Here is a 15,211-nt window from a genome sequence, read left to right as displayed (position 1 = left end):
AATAAAAAAGGAATGCAATAATTTACGAATCTCATAAACTTATATTTTATTCACAATAGAATATAGATAACATATCAAATGTTGAAAGTGAGACATTTTGAAATGTCATGCCAAATATTGGCTCATCTTGGATTTCATGAGAGCTACACATTCCAAAAAAGTTGGGATAGGTAGCAGTAAGAGGCCGGAAAAGTTAAATGTAAATATAAGGAACAGCTGGAGGACCAATTTGCAACTTATTAGGTCAATTGGCAACATGATTGGGTATAAAAAGAGCCTCTCAGAGTGGCAGTGTCTCTCAGAAGTCAAGATGGGCAGAGGATCACCAATTCCCCCAATGCTGCGGCCAAAAATAGTGGAGCAATATCAGAAAGAGTTTCTCAAAGAAAAACTGCAAAGAGTTTGAAGTTATCATCATCTACAGTGCATAATATCATCCAAAGATTCAGAGAATCTGGAACAATCTCTGTGCGTAAGGGTCAAGGCCGGAAAACCATACTGGATGCCCGTGATCTTCGGGCCCTTAGACGGCACTGCATCACATACAGGAATGCTACTGTAATGGAAATCACAACATGTGCTCAGGAATACTTCCAGAAAACATTGTCGGTGAACACAATCCACCGTGCCATTCGCCGTTGCCGGCTAAAACTCTATAGGGCAAAAAAGAAGCCATATCTAAACATGATCCAGAAGCGCAGGCGTTTTCTCATTTAAAATGGACTGTGGCAAAGTGGAAAACTGTTCTGTGGTCAGACGAATCAAAATTTGAAGTTCTTTTTGGAAAACTGAGACGCCATGTCATCCGGACTAAAGAGGACAAGGACAACCCAAGTTGTTATCAGCGCTCAGTTCAGAAGCCTGCATCTCTGATGGTATGGGGTTGCATGAGTGCGTGTGGCATGGGCAGCTTACACATCTGGAAAGGCACCACCAATGCTGAAAGGTATATCCAAGTTCTAGAACAACATATGCTCCCATCCAGACGTCGTCTCTTTCAGGGAAGACCTTGCATTTTCCAACATGACAATGCCAGACCACATACTGCATCAATTACAACGTCATGACTGCGTAGAAGAAGGATCCGGGTACTGAAATGGCCAGCCTGCAGTCCAGATCTTTCACCCATAGAAAACATTTGGCGCATCATAAAGAAGAAGATGCGACAAAGAAGACCTAAGACAGTTGAGCAACTAGAAGCCTGTATTAGACAAGAATGGGACAACATTCCTATTCCTAAACTTGAGCAACTTGTCTCCTCAGTCCCCAGACGTTTGCAGACTGTTATAAAAAGAAGATGGGATGCCACACAGTGGTAAACATGGCCTTGTCCCAACTTTTTTGAGATGTGTTGATGCCACAAAATCAACTTATTTTTCCCTTAAAATGATACATTTTCTCAGTTTAAACATTTGATATGTCATCTATGTTGTATTCTGAATAAAATATTGAAATTTGAAACTTCCACATCATTGCTTTCTGTTTTTATTCACAATTTGCACAGTGTCCCAAAATCGGGTTTGTATGTTATAGTGCTGTGATAAAGAAAGTAAATATACTGTGGCTCTCTGGAACTGCTGTTCTATCAAAGCAGAGTGTAAAATGTGTGTGTTTTCTTTCCCTAGTTTCCCTCTCCTGAGTGGGACACAGTGACACCAGAGGCCAAAGATCTGATCAACAAGATGCTGACTATAAACCCTGCCAAACGCATCACAGCAGCTGAGGCCCTCAAACACCCCTGGATCTGTGTAAGTCTGCTCACTCTCACACACACGCATTCACTTATCTAGACTTCCAGTGTTATATATATATATATAAATATTAGGGCTGTTAATAGATTTAAATAGATTAATCACACACTTGTCATGAAATTAATAATACACTATTTGTCTTGTTTGACACAGTCATTTTGTCATCATTTGCTATATCCAAGTAAAGCATCAGATTGAAGTGTGATTTTCACAAAACTGTATTTTCTATAAGCTTTTTTCAAGGTAAATTTAGATGCATTTCCGAAAAAAGGCCTTCAAATAACCTAATGATATAAGGAGTCTATATAATTCATAAATTCATGCACACTAAAGCACCCATGGAAAAAAAAGAGATTACAGAAAAAACACATTTCAGAATTCACAGTCTACAGTGAGACACAAAGAGCTTATTTACATTTTAGACACGTTGAGTTGTCAATCGCCTTGCCCTGACTGCAAATACTACCGTACACGGATCCATTCAGAATTACTAAACACAGAAACATACATACGACAATTCAAAACATGATCATGAATGTGTGTGGAAACAACATGAATGTGCTGAAATGTGTTTGTGAGTAAATATAATGTGCATCAGTGCGTCGAGAGAGAGAGAGTGCACATGCACGGTTGGTTTGTGCATCAATATAACAGACTCGTGCATGCTTAGTTTAAGACTCCTGTACATCACTGCATTAGAAGTCACAGGTGATGATAACACAGTGTTAATTTTACATAGAAAGGGATTTGTTTGGTCTGGAAAGAATGATAATGACTTAATATTTAGAGCAGAATGCTATTTAATGTGTGCTTAAGCTGAATTGTGTGTCACTGTTTAGTTGTGAATGTGTCCCAAATGTTTGTGCAGGACCTGTATGCTTTTTTAGTATGCAGATTTTAATGATGGATCTTAAACAGTTGTTAATTTCTTCTTGGCCTGTCTGTTTCACAGCAACGCTCCACAGTGGCCTCCATGATGCACAGACAGGAGACGGTGGAGTGCCTGAAGAAATTCAACGCCAGGAGGAAGCTCAAAGTAAGAGTCATGCAAACGCACACGTTAACTGGAGAACATACTGTTTTTATATAAAAATAATTATGTTGGCTTGACAAAGTCTTCATCATCTGAGACCAAAATCATGCTAGAAACACACTAAATAATGCATACATTACAACATGCTATCAATGTGATGAATCATGCTAGCAAAATCTTAACAACGTACTAAATCATGCTAACAACATGCTAGCACCATCTTAATGTGTTAAGAATGTTTAATCATGTTAGCAAACATGTTAAAACATGCTAGCAATGTCCTAAATCATGCTAGAAACATGTTAGCACCATACTAAAGCATGCTAACAACATGCTAGCACCATACTAAATCATGCTAACAACATGCTAGCATCATATTAAATCATGCTAACTACATGTTAGCACCATATTAAATCATGTTAGCACCATACTAAATAATGCTAACAACATGTTAGCAGCATTTTAATGTGTTAAATCATGTTTGAAACATACCAGGGATGTGCTAAATCATGTTAATAACATGTTAAAACATGCTAGCAATGTCCTAAATTAAGCTAGAAACATGTTAGCGCCATACTAAATCATGTTAGTACCATACTAAATCATGCTAGAAACATGTTAGCACCATACTAAATCATGTTAACATGTTAGCACCATACTAAATCATGTTAGCACCATACTAAATCATGCTAGAAACATGTTAGCACCATACTAAATCATGTTAGCACCATACTAAATCATGCTAACAACATGTTAGCACCATACTAAATCATGTTAAAAACATGCTAGCACCATACTAAATCATGTTAAAAACATGCTAGCACCATACTAAATCATGCTAACAAAATGCTAGCATTACACTAAATAATGCTAACATGTTAGCACCATACTAAATCATGCTAACAAAATGCTAACATTACACTAAATAATGCTAACATGTTCGCACCATACTAAATCATGCTAACCACATGTTAGCACCATATTAAATCATGCTAACAACATGCTAGCACCATATTAAATCATGCTAACAACATGTTAGCACCATACTAAATCATGCTAACAACATGTTAGCACCATATTAAATCATATTAACAACATGTTAGCACCATACTAAATCATGCTAACAACATGCTAGCACCATATTAAATCATGCTAACAACATGTTAGCACCATACTAAATCATGCTAACAACATGTTAGCACCATATTAAATCATGTTAACAACATGTTAGCACCATACTAAATCATGCTAGAAACATGTTAGCACCATACTAAATCATGTTAACAAAATGTTAGCACCATATTAAATCATGCTAGCAAAATGCTAGCACCATATTAAATAATGCTATCAACATGTTAGCACCATACTAAATAATGCTAACAACATGCTAACAACATATTAAATCATGCTAACAACATGTTAGCACCATATTAAATCATGCTAACAACATGTTAGCACCATATTAAATCATGTTAACAACATGTTAGCACCATACTAAATCATGATAACAACATGTTAGTACCACATTAAATAATGTTAACATGTTAGTACCATACTAAATCAAATCATGCTAGAAACATGTTAGCACCATACTAAATCATGTTAAAAACATGCTAGCACCATACTAAATCATGCTAACAAAATGCTAGCATTACACTAAATAATGCTAACATGTTCGCACCATACTAAATCATGCTAACCACATGTTAGCACCATATTAAATCATGCTAACAACATGCTAGCACCATATTAAATCATGCTAACAACATGTTAGCACCATACTAAATCATGCTAACAACATGTTAGCACCATATTAAATCATGTTAACAACATGTTAGCACCATACTAAATCATGCTAACAACATGCTAGCACCATATTAAATCATGCTAACAACATGTTAGCACCATACTAAATCATGCTAACAACATGTTAGCACCATATTAAATCATGTTAACAACATGTTAGCACCATACTAAATCATGCTAACAACATGTTAGCACCACATTAAATAATGTTAACATGTTAGTACCATACTAAATCATGCTAGAAACATGTTAGCACCATATTAAATCATGTTAACATGCTAGCACCATATTAAATCATGCTAACAAAATGCTAGCACCATATTAAATAATGCTATCAACATGTTAGCACCATACTAAATAATGCTAACAACATGCTAGCACCATATTAAATCATGCTAACAACATGTTAGCACCATATTAAATCATGCTAACAACATGTTAGCACCATATTAAATCATGTTAACAACATGTTAGCACCATACTAAATCATGATAACAACATGTTAGCACCACATTAAATAATGTTAACATGTTAGTACCATACTAAATCATGCTAGAAACATGTTAGCACCATACTAAATCATGCTAGAAACATATTGGCACAATACTAAATCATGCTAGAAACATGTTAGCACCATACTAAATCATGTTAACAACATGTTAGCACCAATACTAAGTCATGTTAGCACCACACTAAATTATGCTAGAAACATGTTAGCACCACACTAAATCATGTTAGCACCATACTAAATAATGCTAACAACATGCTAGCACCATATTAAATCATGCTAACATGTTAGCACCATACTAAATCATGCTAACAACATGTTAGCACCATATTAAATCATGTTAACAACATGTTAGCACCATACTAAATCATGATAACAACATGTTAGCACCACATTAAATAATGTTAACATGTTAGTACCATACTAAATCATGATAGAAACATGTTAGCACCATACTAAATCATGCTAGAAACATGTTGGCACCATACTAAATCATGCTAGAAACATGTTAGCACCATACTAAATCATGTTAACAACATGTTAGCACCAATACTAAGTCATGTTAGCACCACACTAAATTATGCTAGAAACATGTTAGCACCACACTAAATCATGTTAGCACCATACTAAATAATGCTAACAACATGCTAGCACCATACTAAATCATGCTAACAAAATGTTAGCACCATACTAAATAATGCTAACGACCTGTTAGCACCATATTAAATAATGCTAACAACATGTTAGCACTTACTAAATAATGCTAACAACATGTTAGCACCATATTAAATAATGCTAACAACATGCTAACACCATATTAAATCATGCTAACAACATGTTAGCACTGTACTAAATAATGCTAACAACATGTTAGCACCATATTAAATCATGCTTACAACATGCTAGCACCATTAATGTGTTAAATCATGTTTGAAACATGATAAATCATGTTAGCAACATGTTAAAAATGCTAGCAATGTCCTAAATCATGCTAACAACATGCTAGCACCATATTAAATCATGCTAACAACATGTTAGCACCATACTAAATCATGCTAACAACATGTTAGCACCATATTAAATCATGTTAACAACATGTTAGCACCATACTAAATCACGATAACAACATGTTAGCACCACATTAAATAATGTTAACATGTTAGTACCATACTAAATCATGCTAGAAACATGTTAGCACCATACTAAATCATGCTAGAAACATGTTGGCACCATACTAAATCATGCTAGAAACATGTTAGCACCATACTAAATCATGTTAACAACATGTTAGCACCAAAACTAAGTCATTTTAGCACCACACTAAATTATGCTAGAAACATGTTAGCACCACACTAAATCATGTTAGCACCATACTAAATTATGCTAAGAACATGCTAGCACCATACTAAATCATGCTAGAAACATGTTGGCACCATACTAAATCATGCTAGAAACATGTTAGCACCATACTAAATTATGCTAAGAACATGTTAGCACCATACTAAATCATGCTAGAAACATGTTGGCACCATACTAAATCATGCTAGAAACATGTTAGCACCATACTAAATCATGTTAACAACATGTTAGCACCAATACTAAGTCATGTTAGCACCACACTAAATTATGCTAGAAACATGTTAGCACCACACTAAATCATGTTAGCACCATACTAAATAATGCTAAGAACATGCTAGCACCATACTAAATCATGCTAACAACATGTTAGAACCATACTAAATCACGATAACAACATGTTAGCACCATATTAAATCATGTTAACAACATGTTAGCACCATACTAAATCACGATAACAACATGTTAGCACCACATTAAATAATGTTAACATGTTAGTACCATATTAAATCATGCTAGAAACATGTTAGCACCATACTAAATCATGCTAGAAACATGTTGGCACCATACTAAATCATGCTAGAAACATGTTAGCACCATACTAAATCATGTTAACAACATGTTAGCACCAATACTAAGTCATGTTAGCACCACACTAAATTATGCTAGAAACATGTTAGCACCACACTAAATCATGTTAGCACCATACTAAATAATGCTAAGAACATGCTAGCACCATACTAAATCATGCTAACAAAATGTTAGCAGCATACTAAATAATGCTAACAACCTGTTAGCACCATATTAAATAATGCTAACAACATGTTAGCACTTACTAAATAATGCTAACAACATGTTAACACCATATTAAATCATGCTAACAACATGTTAGCACTGTACTAAATAATGCTAACAACATGTTAGCACCATATTAAATCATGCTTACAACATGCTAGCACCATTAATGTGTTAAATCATGTTTGAAACATGATAAATCATGTTAGCAACATGTTAAAAATGCTAGCAATGTCCTAAATCATGTTAGAAACATGTTAGCAATGTATTAAATCATGCTAACAAAATGCTAGCACCACACTAAATCATGCTAACATGTTAGCACCATACTAAATCATGCTAACAACATGTTGGCACCATATTAAATCATGTTAACATGTTAGCACCATACTAAATCATGCTAACAGCATGTTGCCACCATCTTAATGTGTTAAATCATGTTTGAAACATGATAAATCATGTTAGCAACATGTTAAAACATGCTAGCAATGTCCTAAATCATCCTAGCAACATGTTAGCACCATAACTAATGCAACATGCTAAAACATCTTATTTTGTTAAATCATGCTTGAAACATACCAGGGATGTGCTATATCATGCTAACAACATGTTAAAACATGCTAGCAATGTGGTAATCATGCTAGAAATGTTTCATGTTAGCAATGTCCTAAAACAACATTTTGATATATATGAGTAATATTTTCAAACTTCAAGCTTTTCAAAGTTATTTCACACGTTCAGACAAGGCTTTGCCAAGCCAACATCAAAGTTTGTCGTCACACTTTACTTATATAGTTATAATAAATGCTGACTATTATAACCACATAACCACTCCAGGATTACGGGTTGTGACAAGCCATTTTGCTTCCATAATCTGATGTATTTCCATGTGGAGAAGGATATTCAATGAGAAAATAGTGTGTGGTTGGCTGTTATCTATAGGAAATTGTGAAAAGAAAGTATTCACTATATGTTCGGAGGAAGTGTTGAATTTCAGGTAAAAAAGATTATTAAGATTAAGTTTTTATCAAAAACATCAGGAACATAAAGAAAATGAATAATGTAAATGATACTTTCATATTGACTTTAGTTTGATTTGGTGCTTTAGCCTGAATGGCACAATTCTCAAGCATGACATTGTTTAACAGGTCGGATTAATTGTTATCCACCAGCACTGACTAATATTTTACACATTTACCAAGACTCATGATGAAGTTGAGCTTTGCCTTTCTGTTCTCTCCGGACTGTTTAGGGCGCTATCCTCACAACCATGCTCGCCACACGCAACTTCTCAAGTAAGAAACTCTCTTCACTTTACTCTGTATTTGCTATCTGATTGTTGTTTGTTCACTAAATCATGTACAGAAAGCTGAAGTTATGCGGTTCAGAAGTTGTAACGATACTACAGGAGATTTAAGGTCTAGGATTTAATTAAATGAATTTTTGTTTATACACTGTATATTTCCAAGTCAATGGGTTATTTCAGTGTGATATTGTGCTAATAGCTTTTGATATCAAAGCAGAAGAAAAATTACGTATCATATCACAGTTCAAATAGCAATCACGATGTGTATCAAAATAATCCCAATTTTATAAGTAGCATTTTCCCTGTTCAGCGTCTTATTACAAATCCATTTTTTCAACGCTACTGACACAAATGAATTTTTAATATGCTTCTTAATCATATTTCATTATATTATGCAAATCCTTGATTACGATTCATTCAGACGTTTTGATTTCGAAGCCAGTGGATCATGAATCCGTAAAGCAGTGATTGAAACTGAGGATTCAGACTATTTTGAACTTAATCCTTTTTTTCATTTCACTCAACAGGCAAGAATCCGTACAAGAAGCCTGACGGTGTTAAGGTAAGTTAAATAAACCTATGATATTATTTATCATCACAAAACAAAAGGTGTGTAGGAATGATCTGAAAAGTAGAAGCATTATCAATATCATCATCTTGACTTGTGAGTATCATTTAGGTGATTTAACTTTCACTACTGACCGTAGTTTGAGCACTTGCGGGTTCGTTCAGTCCATTGCCAATACAACCAATCGGTGTAATGTCATTTTCCTTAAGAAATGTCTCAAAGTAAAGGGTCCATGTCCCCCAGTTATAATGGTTGCTACACCCCAGACTGACACTAAAGGAGAGACTCGAGCTGTATCTACAGACCAGCATTAATCTGATATAACAGAGACTTGCGGGGTTGAGCTGTTTTGACTTGGGCCAGTAAATAACCACCTAGCAACCACACAAAACACTCTTACTAACACCCACAAACACTGTAGCTTTGTGGCAGTGAGTGCACAAACAAGAACCCCTCATATTTTCCTCATAAAATGTAAAAATAAAATAATTAATTGTGTTTTTACACAAATTCCTAATGACCTCCAGCCACAGTGCTTTTATAGTTCCAAACCTTACACTTACAATCTGTTTTACTTCTTGTTTAACTTTCTACACCGTATATACCTTATCTTTACATGCGTACACACCCATGCACACATTTACATTGAAGCGAATGCTCATACATGTTTGCTTGGCGTGTGTAATGTGTGAGCATGTGCACGCATTAGTGCTCTTCTGGGTCACGGCTTCAGAAAGCGTTTGTGGAGGGCAGGTCCGTTCCAGTGGGGGCGCAGACAGATTTTTTATTTAACTGGGTTTATATATATGTTTGAGTATGTTTTTGTAGTATATCTCTTTGTCTACATACTTATTTGCTGTCAGTATTCACATTATTAACGTGATATTCTTTAATTAAACAGTTCACTCTTCTGTTCTTGAGGTCAAGCATTCAGGGTCACTGAGTAACCTCATCTTTATATCTCACACTCCAATTCACTAGCTTACAGAAATTTATGTCACCTAACACATGGGTTGTGCCTTTCAAAACCTGTGAAATCTGTGCTAAATCAGTCTTGGATGAGTTTTGTAACAGTGTTGTACTGTAAGTGTCCAGAATTGCATTCAAGATTGGTGTCCTAAATAAAAGTATGTTGGACAAAAAGTATGTCAAATGTAGTATTTCTAGGGGATTTCCAAAAAAAAAATTCAAATCATGTAACCAAATATGTATCAATTGAAGTCAAATCCATGTTTATTTGCATTACACTTTTCACAATACATATTGTTTCAATGCAGCTTTACAGAAATTCATGATGTTAATGTTTATAATGCCTTAATGTCTAAGTGTCCACGTTTAGCATATCTAGGTTTACATATAGTTTGCTATATAGTGTATATCGCTTTATGTGAGTATAGATAACACTGGATATATTTTATTAGTTACAAGTTGGAATTATTAATGCATTACGCAATGGTATGGAAATCTGTAAGGTTTGTAAGGTATGAAAACTTATGGAGCCAGTCTACACCCTGTACACCGGTGAGCCAGTTCCCTTCTGGCTATACAGTCAAAATTACATTTTGAAAGTAATTAAAAGTAAACATAGCTGCAAGTTAGGGGCCACACACAAAAGAGGCATGATGAGGAGTTGCATCTGCAACAATGAGTTTTAAAGACATATTTTGGTTTATTTTAGTCCAAATGGCAACCACTAGTAATAAGATTTAATTGCTAAGCCACTTTTGACCAATAGGTGGCACTGTTACCAAATTGTAATGTGGTCACTGTGAGGTCACAAATGTTGATGTTTATATTCCAAAGTGTTAGATCCTCAGAATCCGCTTTGCACCATGCCATCCATATTGTTAAACTATTGTGTTAAACCATAATGGTTTCATCGATCAACATGAACTCGCTGGCATGGTCCGAAGATGATCTGAATCAATTAAGGTGAAAATCAGAACAAAGGTCTAGGAGGAGTTTGAAAAAGTAGGTTTTCAAAGAAATTCAGAATGGCAGACATGATTGGTATGAATGTTCTCGGAATTAATCTGTCAAGACCTGTCTCATTAAAATAGGCAAATCTAATTAAAAACTATTAGCATTTTTTGGGACAGTGCCACAAGGTTTCTTTTGCCAAAGACACATTCCACCGTTTCATAACAATACGCTAATGTGTTTGTAAAATTCGAAATGGAAGATGCTCAAAATTACAGATATGGGCCGATATACCCAAAAAATGGGGTACTGAGTTGTAACACTTCCTGTATATATATACAGAATTAAATACCCAATCATCAATAACAAATAACAAAAATATAAATCATTACACAATAGAATTATTGAAGGATTCACAGTAGCAACCTCTGAGCAGTTAGTTTAAATACCATAAAAACATTGCCATGCATCAAAAACATTAGTAAGCGATGGATTGACTCTGGGACAGTTATACCATTGGGCCTGCTGTATATGAGACTATTTCAGTCATGCGTCAACAGCCGAGGAATTGATCTCTGTTGGCATTCCTGCCATTTAATAAGAGACCCTGTTACAGTGGGGACAGTCAGGGTGTTTCATTCTCACTTCAAAACATTTACAACAAATGCCTCATCGAGAGTTGTGGCACAGTTTTCGAAGGTTTTTCTTCCTGTCTGATATTTAAGGCTGTCATGTGATCTTCAGAACAGACAACATGCCCGTTGTCACATATATAAACAACCCTAGTGCCCCCTTTGGACCGAGGGACACTTGTATGACTTACCAAAGAATCAGATCATTTTGAATGCAAGAGGTCCTTCTTCAAGGAGGCTCTATGTTTTCAAGTGGCGGTTATTTGTGTCATGGTGCAGAGAGCACAGTTTAGATCTGGTTCATTCATTTAGGAGGATTTTACTGTGGGCAAAGCCATAGCTACACTTAAGGTGTTATTGCTGCTGAATCTATACCAGTTTCTTTGTGTTTCTTTGAAAAGGCATTCACTTGTTTCTCTTTTCATGTGTGGGATTAGACTGCCGAGACCTTTCTGTCTTGCTTGTGTTCCTTCTGGAATTTATCTGTAGTCCTAGAAGGGTTAATAGGGCCTCCTTTGAACAGCTTGAGTCAGCTTCAGACAGAATTCTGACTCTTAAGATGGTTTTGTTGTTGGCTTTGACATCCCTTAAGAGGATTTATTTACAGGGTTTGTTGTTGGTTGATATTTTTATTTATTTGTTTTTTTGGGCAGACTGGGCAGGCGGTGTTTGCACCACTAGCCAACAAGTTAATGTGATTCTGTATGGGCTTCAGGCAATATTTTGTTTGTTTGTTTGTTTAATTATTTAACATTTATTAAAGATTTCTGTAAACATATTGTGTAGTTGTGCTTGGAGTGTAAAAAAGTGCTTCAATTGTTTCATTTTTGAAAATGCAATGAAACTTGCCAAATTGGGCAGACATATTTTTTTTGGCCAAGCTGTCATACAAAGCTTACACTTATTACTCCCAGCCTATAATTCAGTCAATCACTGTGGCAGGTGTTTGCTGTATTATTAGTTATTTTGTGGGTTTGTGTGAAATTTGCCAATAGCTGTCCACTGCAAGCAAGGATTAAAATTAGGCGGGATTATTATTAAAATGGCTAAATCTGTTCAATTGACTTTGGATATTGCTTGATTGCTGGATTTGAATGGTCACAATGTCAGCAGAATTAGTGCAGAATCCAAACTAAATAATAAATAAATAATTGCTTTAAAAACACAGATATTTAAAAGGTTGGGCCGGTCAAATAAGACTTTTTGACAGAAGGTTGAAAATCACTTCAATGTGTGACAGCTTCAAAATAACTTCCAAATATCTTGGATGAGACACGCAATTGTGATTGACTTCCAGTTTAATCTCGCACTGCAAGGCGAGTATTGAGTATGTGTTTGGAGATTGAACATTTCTAACACAATAACAATTCCAAATAGTGTTTTCTTCTTCCTAGATTTTCATACTCATCATATTTCAATGGTTTAATCAAACTTTAGGGTCATTAAAAGTATATTGTGCAATATATACTCTATTAAAGTATACAAAGTGGGATGCAGTCTCCTTGCCCCAACCAAACATTTGGTTGGTTAATAAAATGTCTTGGTAACATATGTATCCTGGTTACCTGAGAAGGGGATAGAGATGCTGTGTCATGGAGTTGACACTGTGGGGACGCCGTCAGCATGACCAGTGTCTGAAGCATGTGTAAACACACACCAAAAAATCATTGGCAAGCGACAGTCCATGATGTCACACACGGAGTGCCCGTGAGTATAAAAAGGTGCCTGTAATACACGTCATCAACTCTTTTGTTTGAAGAAGACGTGCGGGCAAGACGCTTAGGGAACTGTGGTTACATTCGTAATCTAGGCGTTCTCTTTCAAAGTGGAACTTCGACTCTGTGTTTATGGAGTTGACTGTATGGGGAAGCAATACCCACTACGCAATGCTGAGGGAATGCCTGCCTCATTAAGCTTTGAATATGCACAGACATAATGAGCAAAGCATAAATTGACCCTACGTATTACTTAGCCGCTGTCAGAGTGTGTCAACCCCAAAATGACTCATATAGACTGTATAGTGGCGCCACTCCCTAAGTCAATATCTTCCAATAGTAGGAGATGATACCCAAGCTTCTATTCCCTATAGCAAGGGAAGCCCTGGCCTTTACAACCTTCCTCCCTCCCTTGGGTGACAGGGGTCAGCCTTATAAGGACGTAAGAGCAGAGATCTAAGAAAAATGTCTCTGCTATGTCAAAGCCCTTAGGCAGTGGTCTACCAAAGGGAGTTAATCAACTATGACCTTCGGTGTTACCACTACTTCCAGAAGAGAATGCAACCCTCAATTTCATCAGAAGGGATGCAAGCAGATGAGCAGCATAGTATAATTACCATTGACTCTTTCCATAAAAACTCAACCCCTTGGGAAACCGCAGGGGAGCTTCAATTCTACTTAGATCCTGCATCTACTTATGCCGACATGCATTCAGATTCCTGTTTTTCCCAACCAAAACCTGCTCCAGTCCTTTGCCAATTCAGTCATGGTTGCTTTCAAATCCTCCCTCAGGAAGGGCCATGAATGTAATAAGGTCTGTATATCGAGATCCTCTACCTTCTATGAATCCGATGCTGGACCTAAGCCCCAGAGGAGTATGCTGAACTACAGCATTGCTATAGACCAGAAAAGATGGAACCTTCCGGCAGCAGTGCTGAGCAGAACTGCAAAGCCCCACAGGCCTGTCTTGCCTCCGCATATGCCTTGCCATGAACCACAAGATGTTAAGAAGAAGAGGCGACTTATTTGATAACATCTGCCTCTACTTTTCCCACCTGCGACCCCATGATCAAAGACCTGACTTTCATCCCACAAGGAAATGTATGCGTCTGAGCTCCCTCACCGTGGCTCAATACAGTGAGAATCTTCAGCTCCCTTGAGAGCCAAACATGCTCTTTTAATTGGCAATGTGAGAGCCTTAGAAAAAAGGATTCTGCACCAGGGAAGATATGGCTTGGAAATAGCCTTCCAACTGGGGCATCCTTGAGTTTTGCTGTTCACACAGACCTCTCAAACATTCGACTACATGGGAGAGACTACAAATTCCTCCATTGTCTTGACACCTCAATGTGGAGATCTAAGAGGAATAAAAAGGCTCACAAACTTATATGCGGGACAGCAAATGAAGGCAGATTATTAATAACACAATGAATCAACTCTCTCTGCATCTAATTCCTCAGAATTAGATGTTCCACAACATGAAAACATGAAAGCAACAGAGCTAGCAGAAGCCCCAAAAGGGAAAAATTTCCCATCACACTCCTCCCACACTCTACCTACAATCCCAGCAGTCGATCCCACCCTGCCGCCTCGATGGCCCTGAGATCGCGACTCTCGTTCCTCAAGAGAGAGTCAAGCATGGGCGGAGCTTCCCGAATCACAAAGAATGCATTCAACTCCCCCGAGAACTGGCTCCTGAAGACAAAAAAGCTGATGATGTGTATTACAGGTGCCCCTTTATACTCACGTGTGATGTTACGGACTGCCATCTGCCAGTGATTTATTGCTGTGTGTTTTACACATGCTTCAGACACCGGTCAT

At 36.6% G+C, this 15,211-nt stretch overlaps 1 protein-coding gene across 8 annotated transcripts in view; it reads left to right on the top strand.

The window, feature by feature from the left end:
• The window catches only part of camk2d1 (calcium/calmodulin-dependent protein kinase (CaM kinase) II delta 1), a 76,976-nt gene that overhangs the window by 43,509 nt on the left and 18,256 nt on the right, over positions 1 to 15,211 (top strand). For all 8 annotated transcript variants that reach the window (XM_067400294.1, XM_067400295.1, XM_067400293.1 and 5 more), the window contains 4 exons: positions 1,626 to 1,748; positions 2,704 to 2,787; positions 8,502 to 8,544; positions 9,083 to 9,117. In XM_067400294.1, coding sequence (XP_067256395.1) covers positions 1,626 to 1,748; positions 2,704 to 2,787; positions 8,502 to 8,544; positions 9,083 to 9,117 — 285 coding nt within the window. The remainder of the gene's footprint in view (positions 1 to 1,625; positions 1,749 to 2,703; positions 2,788 to 8,501; positions 8,545 to 9,082; positions 9,118 to 15,211) is intronic.

The sequence above is a fragment of the Chanodichthys erythropterus genome, chromosome 11 (genome assembly GCF_024489055.1).
Source record: "Chanodichthys erythropterus isolate Z2021 chromosome 11, ASM2448905v1, whole genome shotgun sequence".
Classification (NCBI taxonomy): Eukaryota; Metazoa; Chordata; class Actinopteri; order Cypriniformes; family Xenocyprididae; genus Chanodichthys; species Chanodichthys erythropterus.
Note: the sequence above shows the minus strand (reverse complement) of the source record. Positions and strands in the feature narration are given on the sequence as shown.